Source organism: Meles meles, chromosome 5 (genome assembly GCF_922984935.1).
Source record: "Meles meles chromosome 5, mMelMel3.1 paternal haplotype, whole genome shotgun sequence".
Taxonomy (NCBI): domain Eukaryota; kingdom Metazoa; phylum Chordata; class Mammalia; order Carnivora; family Mustelidae; genus Meles; species Meles meles.
This window is the reverse complement of record NC_060070.1, coordinates 129,928,599-129,942,040: the sequence shown is the minus strand read 5'-3', so window position 1 is coordinate 129,942,040 and position 13,442 is coordinate 129,928,599. Positions and strand designations below refer to the sequence as shown.

The following is a 13,442-nucleotide window of genomic DNA, read 5'->3' as shown; positions in this document are numbered from 1 at the left end:
TGCTGGAAATTCTAGCCAATGTGATAAAGTAAGAAAAGGAAATAAAAGTCATACAGATCAGAAAGGAAGAAAGAAAACTGTCTCTATTTGGAGATGACATGAAAATCTAAAGAAGATATCCCAAAAAAACTCCCAGAACTAATAAGTCAGTTCAATAAGGTCATAAAGATACAAGATTAGCGCAAAGAAATCAACTATATTTCAATATTCTAGCAATGAGCAAATGGACACCTAAATTTAAAATATCGCCGACTTACAATTGCTCAAAAAAGAGAAATATATAGGATTTGTATGCTGAAGACTATATAACACTGATAAAACAAATCAAAGAAGATATAAATAAATGAAGAGACATATTGTGTTCATGGATTAGAAAACTCAATATGGTAAAGATCTCAATTCTCCTCAAATGAATATACTGATTTAACATAATTTCTATCAAAATCAGGGTGAGATTTCTTTATAGACAAGATTTTTCTAAATTTTATATGGAAAGACAAAGGAACTAGAGTAGCTAAAAGAATTTTTTAAATTAAAAAAAATGGGAGGAATTAGTCTACTTGGTTTTAAGACATACCACTATATTAAGACTGTGGGTATTGGCAGAGGGATAGATGCACAGATCAATGGACTAGAATAGAGAAGCCAGAAATAAGTGCATACAGATATCCCAATTTATTTCTGCCAAAGAAGAAAAAGCCATTCAATAGAGGAAAAATAGACTTTTTTTTAAAGATTTTATTTATTTATTTGAAAGAGAGTACATGAGCAGGGTGAGGGGCAGAGGGAGAAGCAGCCTCCTCATTCAGCAGGGAGCCTGATGTGGGGCTTGATCCCAGGACTCCAGGATCATGACCTGAGCTGAAGGTGGACACTTAACCGACTGAGCCACCGAGGCACCCTGGAAAGATAGACTTTCAACCAATGGTGCTGAACAAGAGGATACTGACAGGCAAAAAATGAGATTCAACCTAAGCCACATATCTTATACAAAAATTAACTCAAAATGGATTGTGTCATTTTTCCAATAAAATATAAATTGAGTAATAGGTAAGAAAGACAAATCAAATATTTAGTTCTGTGCTATTGTTATTTGGTTATCAATTAAAAATTTTCCTTGACAATTATAGAAAAAAATACTTAACACAGACTTAAATGTAAAACTGTAAGAATTTTAGAACAAAACACATTATAAGATCTTTGAAAGCAATCCTGACAGTGTTCTTAGGCTGGACACCAAAAGTGCAATCCATAAGAGGAAATATTAATAAACTAGACTTCATCAAAAACTTTTATTCTGTGAAAGATGCTTCTAAGCGGACTAAAAAAAAGCACTACATGTTGGAAGAAAATATTTGCAAGCCACATATCCAATGAAGGAATACTATATAGAATATATAAAGAACATTCAAAATCCAAAAGTTAAAAAGAAACAAGCAATCTAAATAGAAATGGGCAAAAGTTAGTAAAGCAATATTTTACCAAAACAGATAGACATATAGCAAATAAGCACAAAAAAAGACATATTCAATATCATTAGCCACTGGAGAAATACAAATTAAAACCACAGCGAGATATCACTACATACTTATCAGAATGGCTAAAATGACATAGTGACAATATCAAATGCTAGCAAGGATGCAGAGAAACTGGATCACTGGTGGTTCACACTGCTGCCAGGAACATAAAATGGCACAACCACTGAAAAACAGTGGCAAAAATCCACCCCCCCCAACACAAAAAAAAAATCATGAAACTACCGTACAACCTAGCTATCTCACTCCTGGGTATTTATTCCAGAGAGATAAAGACTTATATTCACACAAAAACCTGTAACATGAATATTTACAGCAGTGTTTGTTGTAACAGCCAAAAACTGGGAACAAAGCAGATTTCCTTTGAAGTGAGAATAAACTAACCGTGGTACAGCCACACCATACAATACAAGGAAAAGCAACAAATCATTAATACACACAACAGCCTTGACGAATCCCCAGGGATTTATGCTGAGTGACAAAAAGTCAATCCTGAAGTGTTTCCAAAATGTATTCTATGATTCTATTTATGTAACATTTGTGAAATGACAAAAAAAAATGATAGAAATGGAGAACAGATCAGTAATTGACAAAGGTGAAGGACGGGGGTGGGGCTGGGGAGGAAAGTGGGTGTAGCTATAAGAGGGCAATATAAGGGAATCTTGTGGTGATGGAGATGTTCTGTATCTGACTGTATCCATGTCAATATCCTACTTATAATACCATACTATAGTTTGACCAGATGTTATCATTGGGGTAAACTTGGTAAAAGGATAAGGAATATTTGTTACTTCTTTTCTTTTCTTCTTCTTTTTTTTTTCTAAGATATTATTTTATTTATTTGGCACAGAGAGAGAGAGAGAGCACAAGCAGGGGGAGTGGCAGGCAGAGGGACAGGGAGAAGCAGGGTCCCCATGGAGCAGGGAGCCCAATGCAGGACTTGATCCCAGGACCCTGGGATCATGACCCGAGCCAAAGGCACTCACTTAACTGAGTGAGCCACCCAGGTGCCCCTGTTTTGTTTTGTTTTGTTTTTAATTGAAGATTTTTAAGTAATGTCTACGCCCAACATAGGGCTCAAATTTACAACTCCTGAGATCAGGAGTCCCACACTCTACCAACTGAGGCAGCCAGTACCCTTCTGTGTTTTTCTTACAACCACACATACATCTACAATTATCTCAAAATAAGAACTTTAATTTTAAAAAAGTGAAAAAGGCATAAAACAAGAGAAAAGACCAAGTCAGGAGAGGATTGGCCAACTAGGAGAGTAAGAAAACAAGCAAATAAACCAAAGTACCCCTCTAATCCTTGGTAGTAGTTGTAGGTGGGGCTTTAATTCTGTTTTCTCATAGCAGAAACAGGCTCCTAAGTGACTTCTTGCTATTTATTTTTTGCTCAACTGATTCTCTTTCCTCTGATTTCCATGTTTCCTCTGCATCTAGGATCTTAGCAAGATCCTAGGTAATCTAGGGGAGTAGGAAGAAGTGCAAGGATGTGACAAACATCCATGTCCCTTTCCCTCTTCCTCTACTACAGGCCCAATCTAAATGAGAACATACATTTCCAATGATGTCAGCTACATAAAGGGAGAGAGAAGAAATAACAGAAGCTAAGAGACAAAGAGGCCAGTGGAAGCAACCCAAGTATGCATCGACAGATGAATGAATAAAGAAAATGTGGTCTATACACACCACAGAATACATACCATCCAGCGATAAGAAGGAAAGAACTTCTGACACAGGCTACAACATGGAGGAAGCTTGGACATTACACTAACTGAACTAAGCATGGCACAAAGGGACAAATACTGTATGATTCCACTTACATGAGGTACCCAGAGTAGTACCTTTCTGTTTATGTAATAATAGAAACAACAGAATAAATTCAGAGAGATGAAAAGTTAGAATGGTTGCCAAGGGCTGGGGGAAGGGGAATGGGGAGTTGGTATTTAATGGGTACAAAGTTTCAGTTGGGAAGATGAAGAAGTTGTGGAGATGGGTGGTGGCGATAGACGCACAACACTGTGAATGTACTTAACGCCATTGACCTGTACACTTAGGAGGTTAACACGGTCAATGATGTTATGTATATCTTAACACAATTATTTTTTTTTAGAAATTTTATTTTTTTATTTTTTTTAAAGATTTCATTTATTTATTTGACAGAGAGAGATCACAAGTAGGCAGAGAGGCAGGCAGAGAGTATGGAGGGTGTAGCAGGCTCTCCGCTGAACAGAGAGCCGATGCGGGGCTCAATCCTAGGACCCTGAGATCATGACCTGAGCCGAAGGCAGAGGCTTAACCCACTGAGCCACCCAGGCGCCCCAATCTTAACACAATTTTTTTTTAAAGATTTTATTTATTTATTTGACAGAGAGAGATCACAGGTAGATAGAGAGGCAGGCAGAGAGAGAGAGGGAAGCAGGCTCCCTGCTGAGCAGAGAGCCCGATGCGGGACTCGATCCCAGGACCCTGGGATCATGACCTGAGCCGAAGGCAGCGGCTTAACCCACTGAGCCACCCAGGCGCCCCTTAACGCAATTTTTTAAAAGTTAATTATGAAACAAAAAAGAAATAAGAGCACCCTGTAGGCCTTCATACTTTTGAGAGGGATGGTATCTTTTCATTCAACAAAATGTTTGAAATCTAGAAAATCAATTTGAAATCACAAGTGGAACTGAGTTTTCTGAAAACTTAAAGCAACTTTTTTTTTTTTAATTTTTATTTGTTTATTTACAGCATAACAGTGTTCATTGTTTTGGCATCACACCCAGTGCTCCATGCAGTACGTGCCCTCCCTATTACCCACCACCTGGTTCCTCAACCTCCCACCCCACCCCCCGCCGCCCCTTCATAACCCTCTGGTTGTTTTTCAGAGTCCATAGTCTCTCATGGTTCACCTCCCCTTCCAGTTTCCCTCAACTCCCTCTCCTCTCCATCTCCCCATGTCCTCCATGTTATTTGTTATTTAAAGCAACTTCTTGATTACATCTTCCTAGGAAAAAATTGCCTCACTGGCAATGTACAGGTCATAAAAGATGCCCTTACCAGTAAATGTTGGCCGAATGTCTGGTTTCGTCTCCCAGCACTGCTTCATGATGCTGATTATCTCCTCTGGGCAGTACTCAAGGATGTCTTCCACATTTGGCCTGTTCCCAGATTTAATGCATATTATCAACTGCTCTTCACAGATTGCATCTACAAAGCAAAGAAGGATTTAAGTTGACTTTCTCCTCAGGTCCTGCGTGTCTCAGGTAGGGAGGTGGCAGAACTTGGACAAAGCTGCTAATCTCCACTACCAAGGCTGTGCTTTTAGACCAGGTGCCTCATCCGATAGGGGCAGAATGACCCCCTGACAAGGCACTGACATAGTCTACTGTCCAGATGATCAAACATTTAACCTTGGCAAGGAGAGACAGAATTCATCACAAGGTGGCCGCCTGGTAGAACAAATAGAATATATAAATAAAACCAATGGCATACTCCAGATTTTAATACAAAAACAAATATGGTATAGCTCTTACCTGTAAAGAGCTCAGTCTATTGAGAGTGATTGAGAATACAGAGTAGTAACTGCTATTCAAGGAGTACAAATGGTTCTTCTAACACAACCGTGACTAGAAGGTCAGAGAAGGCTTTGCTGAGTCAAGAAAATAAGCAGGATTTATCCATGTAAAGAATCAGGAAGGAGGACTCAGAGAGGAGGATTCCAGGCTAGGGATATGAATAGACTGGAAGTCCCCGAAATCATGATGCGTCCCAGGAATTATGAGTAGTTCACTCTCACTGGACATAACTGACTAAGGAAAGAGAGATAAGGAATAAAGATAGAGAAAGACAAAAAAGCCATATCAGAGAGGGCCTTGTATTTCATACTGAAGAAATTTTAACTTTATCCTAAAGGCCCAGGGAGACTTGGAAAGGTTTGAATAGATGAGAGATGGTCATACTTGCCTTTTAGGACGACCAGCTTGGCTGCAGTGTGAATGGGGAATGGCATGAGCAGGATTCAGCAGAAAAACGGAGGGTGTGACCAGCAGAGAGTCTGATGGGGGTAGAAGTGTATGTATACCTTGAACTAATAGATTTTGATGCCTGATTGGATGTGGGAAACAAGGAGTAAAGCTGAGACTGGGATGCATAAGGTTTCTGGTCCGGCAACTTGGTAGGTAGATGGTGATGCCATTTTCTGAACATGAGAAGAGCAAAGCTGAGTGGACTACAAGGGGAACATGCAGAAGATAAGTCTATTTAGGGGATGTTGCTTTGGGGTTCCTCTGGTAAGTGTAATGGACATAACAGATAAGTGGATATCCAGGCCAGGGCTAGAGATAAGAGATTTGAGAAGCCTTGGCAATGGATGATCATTAAACCAGGGGAGCTGAGGGGCGCCTGGGTGGCTCAGTGGGTTAAAGCCTCTGCCTTTCGCTCAGGTCATGATCCCAGGGTCCTGGGATCGAGCCCTGCATCGGGCTCTCTGCTTGGCAGGGAGCCTGCTTCCTCCTCTCTCTCTCTCTGCCTGCCTCTCTCCCTACTTGTGATCTCTATCTGTCAAATAAATAAATAAAATCTTTAAAAAAAAAACAAAAACACAGGGGAGCTGATAATCACCCAAGAAAATGGGACCAGAGAATGTCCATTAATCTGAAGAATGACTACTTCTGTATCTGTTCTCCTACATGAACCATGTCTTTTCTCATCTCTTCATTCTTAATTTGAATTAAAGTGCCCACAGTAAGTACTGAAAAGAAATGATTCTCAGGTAAGGGAGCAAGTGAATGAATCAAGTATGAAGTACATGTCTCACGAGCAGAAGCAAGCAAACTTTCTTGTCCAGGAAGAATCCCGGAATTTTACGGCACCTCCTGAACTCAGATACATCATCAAGTCTCCTACTTGTCCTGTGATCCCTGTCTAAGGGGATCCTACTTGTCCTGTGATTCCCAAACTGAAATTTACTTTCATTCAACATCATGGTGTTGAGCAACTACTGTGTTCCAGGCACTGTGTGGGCAGATACTGGGGAAGTAGCACTGAAGAAATCAGACCTGGTCCCAGACCCTGTGTAGCTTATGGTCTAGTGGGTAAGAAAGACATTAAATGAACAGACATGATAAGTCTTAACTGACTTCACTGAAGGCCACTATTTTACTCAGCAGGTTTGATTAACACCTCACTCCTCTACAAATGTCTTACTTTCATAGGGCTCCTTATTAGCAAATATTGCCCAAAGTACTATGCCAAAGCTGTACACATCTGACTTCTCCGAGGGCTTTGCGTTGATGTCATTCAGATGCTCAGGGGCCATGTAGCAAAGGGTTCCACCATTTTTCTTAGAGACTCGATTCAATTTCCTCTGCTCGTTATGTTCCTCTTTAGTTAGTTTACTCCACATCTTAAAGGAAGCAACACCAAGATCAGCTATCTGCAAGAGATCAAACCAATGGGATTGTTCTGTGAGAGCCACAGGCAAATCAGACTTGTCTTTAAATTTGGGGGTTAACTAATAGATGGGAGGTATAGTGGATTTCCAGAAATTTCCAGTAGGTAGAGTAGCTAATTCTGAACAAATTCATAGAAACTTTGTGCTTCCTCAACTAGCTGGACAATGTCCCCTAAGAAATGTCCATGTGAAATTCTGGTATCTCAGAGTCTTATGCAATAAAACCATGGAATCTGCTAGTGGGGTTGGGGCAGGGGAGGGGAGAGAAAAAGCAGAAGTCATTTCTGACATGAACTACAGCAAAAACTGTTTATTCGAATTCCTCATTTACTCTGTATGTTTTTTCAACTATTTTGGGGGCTAGGAAGAAAAGGTATTTTCTTCTCAGCAGATTTGTACAGCCAATGGTGACAACATACCACACCTTCAGTTTTCCCAAAGGGTGTCCTGGATGCGAGATTCTAAGGACTCCAAAGTCCTGAGGAGAAGGACTGCAGTGCTAGTTGTTTTGAGTGGGTAGCCTGAACCTAAGAGAAGATGGGATGGGAAAGGGAACAGAGAAGAAAGCAAAATGAAAAATACAAAGGTCAGACACAGAAAAGAGAGAGAGGTGGCAAGGGCAAAAGTGTGGAACAATAGAACAATACAGTTTAGAAGAAATCAAAGATGAGAGTTTCACTTTCACCTCTAGGAATCCAAGCATATGGGTATGGGTTTTGGCATGTGACGGTCTAAAATCCCCAGATTTTAACATAAGAGATACATAAGAGATGTTAATAATGTAAAGAAGGAAACTTCTTTCAATTTTGTAGGAATAAAATCTATCCAAGACTAGAAGGAAGTGTTAGAAGCAGAATCTTGTAGTGGAAGGATGCCTGCGTAAGCAGTTCCTGAGTTCTCCCCCAAGTGCTGCTTCCCCTTTCAGATTCTCGTGCTTGGATTCCTGCTGCCAAAACCAATTAGATGTGACGTTCCACCTAGTTAAATTTGCTCTTGAGTGAACAAAAGGAAAACCTCTTCCCCTTGTTCCCTCTACTACAATGGAGTAAGTTACAGTTAAAAAAAAACAACTGATAAAAAAATGTAGATGAGAGTAAATAAATTAGTAAATAATATGAACTCCATCAAGTCCGTAACTTTCTTGTCAATGCTCAGCAGAACCTTCCAGCACCACTGTTGCCAGCTCTAAGCTGAGTGAGGTCTTCCTTTAGGGGTATACCAGGTACAGAAATGGATTTACAGCGGAGAATTAAAATTAAATCACCCCAATCTTCTAGAAACCTTCAGATTATGATTTACCTTAATGTGAAAGTCATCATCAACGAGGATATTTTCAGGCTTTAGGTCCTTGTGTATTATGCCTTGTCCATGTAGGTAGCACATCCCTTCAATGATCTCCATAATTATCCTTCCTTTTAGAGAAAGGGGGATACTGACCTAAAACAAGTGACATTAAGTCTATGAAAAGGAAAGGTAAGTCAAACGGGCCAAAGCGACTATTTTATTCCAGAGTAGTGGGGTCTGAACCAGAGGATGTACAGATCTTTCTCAGCATACAGTGGGGATACGTCCTTATAAACACATCATATATTCACAATATCGTAAGTCAAAAATGTGTTTAATATATCTAACGTACTGGCTAGCTTAGCCTAGCCTACCTTAAATCTACTTAGAATGCTTCCATTAGCCTTAGTTGGGCAAAATCATCTAATGCAGAGCCTATTTGATAAAAAACTGGTGATTATCTCATGTAATCAACTGATACTGAACAGCAGGTGAGAAAGTGAATGGCTGTGTGAGTAACAGAATGGTGGTGAGGATGTCAGTTGTCCACCACATGATCACGTGGCTCACTGCCATGGCCCAGCTTCACAAGAGAGGATCGTAATGCATGCTGTCAGCCCAGGAAAAGATCCAAATTCAAAATTCAAAATTTGAAGTATGGTTTCCACTGAATTGCCCATGATAAAGTGAAAAAAATCATAAGTGGAACCACAGGTTAGGGGTCGTCTGTAGTTACCAGGAGTCCTTCTATCATGATCTGCAGCACTGTCATCGTTTTAAAAGAAGCCCCCTTTGAAAGAAAGATTTCATCCCACATGCTAACAGTATTAATGCTGTGTTGTCATGTAAAAATAAAACTTTCATGCCAATATGGTAATATATTAAAATGCTATAAAATAAGCCCCTTGGGTGCCTGGGTTGCTCAGTTGGTTGGGCGACTGCCTTCAGCTCAGGTCATAATCCTGGAGTCCCAGGGTCAAGCTCCACATCGGGCTCCCTGCTCAGTGGGGAGTCTGCTTCTTCATCTGACCTTCTCCCCTCTCATGCTTTCTCTCTCTCAAGTAAATAAATAAAATTAAAAAAAATTTTTTTTTTAATTAAGCCCCTTGAGAGAAGAACACGGTGATGATTAGAATATGCATCTTTACTACCTAGCATAGTGCCTAGAATTGTTGTTGAATGAAGGGATAAATAAATAAACAAAAAACAGGCATTTTCCACAGTGCATTAATATATGCTACTATATACTAAATGGGTGAACAATGTCACGGCAGTGTGTAGATGAAATAATACTGAGAAAAAAGAATACAAGAGATTCTCAGTGTGCTCACACTAGATACAAACATAGATTAACATGTGAGATATGATGATGTTATAAGAATGTGGAAGTGAATTTACTAGCTATTTGGTAATCTGCTATCAGATACTTCAGCAGGTCTTTGTAAAATCGCAAGTCATTCTTACTTAACAATTGTATTCTAGTTACACAAATGCCAACGTTAATGTAGAGCATTCCAAAACATTAGTTTTGCTTAACACTGAAAAATGCAAACTGTGTGTGCACGCACACGTGCAGTCTCTGGCTTACGAACAGGCTGTTTCCTAAAAATTTATGTATATGTTGGTTGTTGGTAAACAGGACTAAAATTTAAATGACGGAAGTTAGAATCTCAAGTGAATTCCCCCAAACCATATTTAAAACCCACAATGTAGCTGAATTGGTAGGTGATTTTGGATCACCACCATCCAAAAAAGAGCCAGAGATTTTCCCTGCTTCCTTGGTATACCTTTGGACTTCAGAATAAATTCTGAGCAAGCAAAGGAAATCCCCTTCACATTCCCCGCCGTGCTTTTCTCCCTCACATCCTCCTGAATTCCTCTGGAGCCCAAACTAGTCCACCTTATCTTCACCTCGTCAGCAGAACGCCTTTTGTCACACAGGATTTATCTCCCAATCAAGATGCCTACTTACTTCATGCAGCAGCTGGTCTCGCCTAGTTTGGGCGAGAAGAGCAGTCTAATTCAATTATAACACAATGTGTATCAGTGAACACCTCTTACCTTCCCACAGCTGTCTGCGAGAGATGTCTGGGGCTTAGAAGACCTGAAGAATGGATATAACCTCAGGCAGTTGTAGGGTGAGGGAGAAGAGTTGTAGGGTGAGGAGAAAGGGGGGATATTTGCCCTACAGACTGCCACAGCCCACCATTCCCACATGCAATCCATGCTTTGGCCAAATCCAGTTGTTTGCAGTGTCCCAAATTTGGTGTATTCTCTTTGCTTTGCCATTCTCTCACCGGAACACAAGTTCCTTAAATCTCTGCTTGTCCTTCAGGCTTTGGCTCAAGCATCCTCCTTCTGGAATCCCTTCTGATCTATTCCACAAAGAAGCGAGCGCCTCTCCCCTGTGTTCCCAACAGCACACTGGGAGATGTCTACCAAAACACCATTATGCCATACCGTTCCCTCCTCAGCTGTCTGTGGTTATGTGTCTGTTCTATTTTCTATTGCCTCCCCAGCAATTAGCACAAGGCCTTGTCCTTAATAGGTAGATAAATGCTAAAAAATGCTTTATTAAAGTGATGTGGTTTGCACACACATTTTTTCTTTTATTGTAAGTCTTACTTATCCAGTGTTGTTGCCTCTGATGTTCTATATTCAGCCTCTAGGTTTCTCAGTTGGCATCAAAGAGCAATCACTAAGATTCCGTCTCCACAGACAGTCACATCTAGTGTACATCCTTCAGTCAGTCGGTCAGCTCTTGGCTACCCAGCAGGCATCTGCCTCAAGTCAGACCACGGACTTCTAGAAGACAGTGCCTACCCTTGAACTGTGGATGCTGGAGTGGCTGAATAAGCCAGCTCCAACACTAAGACACAGGGGGACCCCCCAAAGTGAGGGGGTACAGACAGCTATCTGCAATGACTGACAGGAAAGTAAGACCACCTTGTAGGCAGGGAAAGTTCAGGACCTTTTCACCTGGTATTGACTTCAGAAAATCCAAACTCACAAGGGGGTTATTTGACACCAACAACTATGGTAGTGAGAACCATCACAGAAGAGCAGCGCCCAGGGCGTGGTGCGGGTCGAGCACGCAGCGAAGCCCTCTTTACCTCTGCCTTCAGAACGTGCATCAGGTTGCCCTTTTCCATGTACTCCATCACCAGGGAGTAGTTCCCTTCTTCTATGATGACGCCCAACAGCTTCACCACCCGATTATGTCTCAGCCTGTGCATCATCTTGCCCTCCTCAAGGAGGGACTCGTTGTACCTGTGGGACAGAAAGGTGCTGTCAAGATGGGCGGAGTTCGCACCCTCGTCCCTTGTGCCCCCAAGAAATGCAGTACACGCCTCCAGCGCATCACATGCTGGTGTTGATGCCTGTGCGTGCCCTGATCTCTTCCAGGCCCAGACAGTGGGCGTCCACAGGCAGAGGAATTTCTCAGTCCTTCCCAGTGATGGGTAGCGAGTGTTCAAGAAACATCAGAGCAAAGAGCGAATGAATGCGAAGCACATGGAGAGCCACAAGGAGAGGCAGCCTGAACAGATGGCATAAGAGAAAATGCAGCCTCTCTTGGTAACGACTCTGGAAAGAAAAGAGGGAAGTAAAACAAATCTACCAACTGCTTTAAAGAGAGGGCTTCTGGAACCTCTTATTAATGGTCTACCTTTTTTTTTCTATAGGTAGGGCTGATCCCCGCCAAAACATTGCAGCAAGTACAGGAGTCTATCTCACTGACTCCTCGCATTGTCTTCTCATTGCCTCCCTCATCCCTCCTCATCTCCTTCCCTTTCTCTAATTCCTTCTCTTCGCTTCTCTTCCATTGTCTGTTAGCTGGGAGCTTTTTGCTAACCTAACCCCATTTAGCGGTACAGGGATAATAATAACCAGCTCTCAGGGTTATTGGACAAAAAGTGTGCCCACTGACACACCAAGGTCTGTCTCCTTCTAACGCCTGGGCCATGTTTATCCACTACCCTGCCCTGCATCTCCACAGTAATTCTTCCCATGGCCAGCCTGTAATCTGGCCCACCCGCCTCTGCTCCCGACTCACTCAGTGCGCTTGGGTCCTGTATACACCTTTTTCAGTATTACGAGTCCATGGCATCTGTGTAAACACAGAGACACCTTTCCGAAACCCCCGCTGTCCAGATACTCCTTCTCCAATAAATCACTCGTTTTCATCTTAATGTCATCCAAGGACATGGTTGGTTTCCTTGTGAATCCTGAGAATGTCCAGAAATGCACCACTTTTTCCCACTTCGAGCTGTGCCTTGTGCAACAAAACAAAACAAAAACAAGAAGGCATCTCAGTGCAAAGAGTCATTATTCAAAAAACATCCAAAGTTCCACCATGTGCTTAGTGTGCCTTAGTTTTTTTTTTGAGGACAGACATTGTAAGATGAACTGTTTGTCATATTTTGAAGAATCACAGAAAATCACAAGTTTTATTCCTTTAAGCTTCCATTTCTGGCAACATGGAGAAATAGAAAAATTTTAAAACCTCCTTGCTGGAAAAGACCTGTGTAAGATAGCATAACACAAACATCATTCAGATGCACAGATAGGCCCAAGAGAAAGGAGAATTAACTCAAGCGACTAAAAAAAGAACAGGCCCTGGGCCTAGGGCAGCAGCCCACATGGGGGCTGCTTTGGACTGAATGTTTGTGTTCACTCCAAACTTCATTTGTTGACGCTCTAACTCCACTGTGATACTATTAGGAAGTGGAGTCTTTGGGAGACAATTGGGTCATGAAAGTAAAAGCCTCACAAGTGAGATTAGGGTCCTTATAAAAGATATAAGAGCTCTCTCTTTCTCTCTGCCCCCACTATGTGAGGATACAAGAAGTGGACAGTCATCTGCAAACCAGGAAGCATGCCCTCACCAGACACCGAATCTACTGGTACCTCGATATTGGACTTCCAGCCTCCAGAACTGTGGGATATAAATGTCCACTGTTTAAGCCCCCGAGGTCGATAACTTGTGATATGTGTCAAAAACTTGCTGAACTAAGACAGTGGCCCTGTTGTGCAAGGCCAATCTTGACATCCAAAGGTCAAGGTCTAAAATGCAGCCAGGGACAGGAGACGAGATCATGGCATGCAAGAAAAGAGGGTTGAAACAGAGATACCACCCGCACTGAACACAGCACGCATCAGTGAAAGGATGGACAGGGA

At 41.6% G+C, this 13,442-nt stretch overlaps 1 protein-coding gene across 4 annotated transcripts in view; it reads right to left on the bottom strand.

Annotated features, from left to right (window-relative positions):
* RIPK1 (receptor interacting serine/threonine kinase 1) overlaps positions 1-13,442 on the bottom strand; it is a 40,354-nt gene that overhangs the window by 17,372 nt on the left and 9,540 nt on the right. For all 4 annotated transcript variants that reach the window (XM_046005930.1, XM_046005931.1, XM_046005928.1 and 1 more), the window contains exons 2-6: positions 12,319-12,537; positions 11,378-11,534; positions 8,280-8,417; positions 6,734-6,962; positions 4,586-4,735 (exon numbers count right to left, since the gene is read on the bottom strand). In XM_046005930.1, coding sequence (XP_045861886.1) covers positions 4,586-4,735; positions 6,734-6,962; positions 8,280-8,417; positions 11,378-11,534; positions 12,319-12,470 — 826 coding nt within the window. In that variant the 5' untranslated portion in view covers positions 12,471-12,537. The remainder of the gene's footprint in view (positions 1-4,585; positions 4,736-6,733; positions 6,963-8,279; positions 8,418-11,377; positions 11,535-12,318; positions 12,538-13,442) is intronic.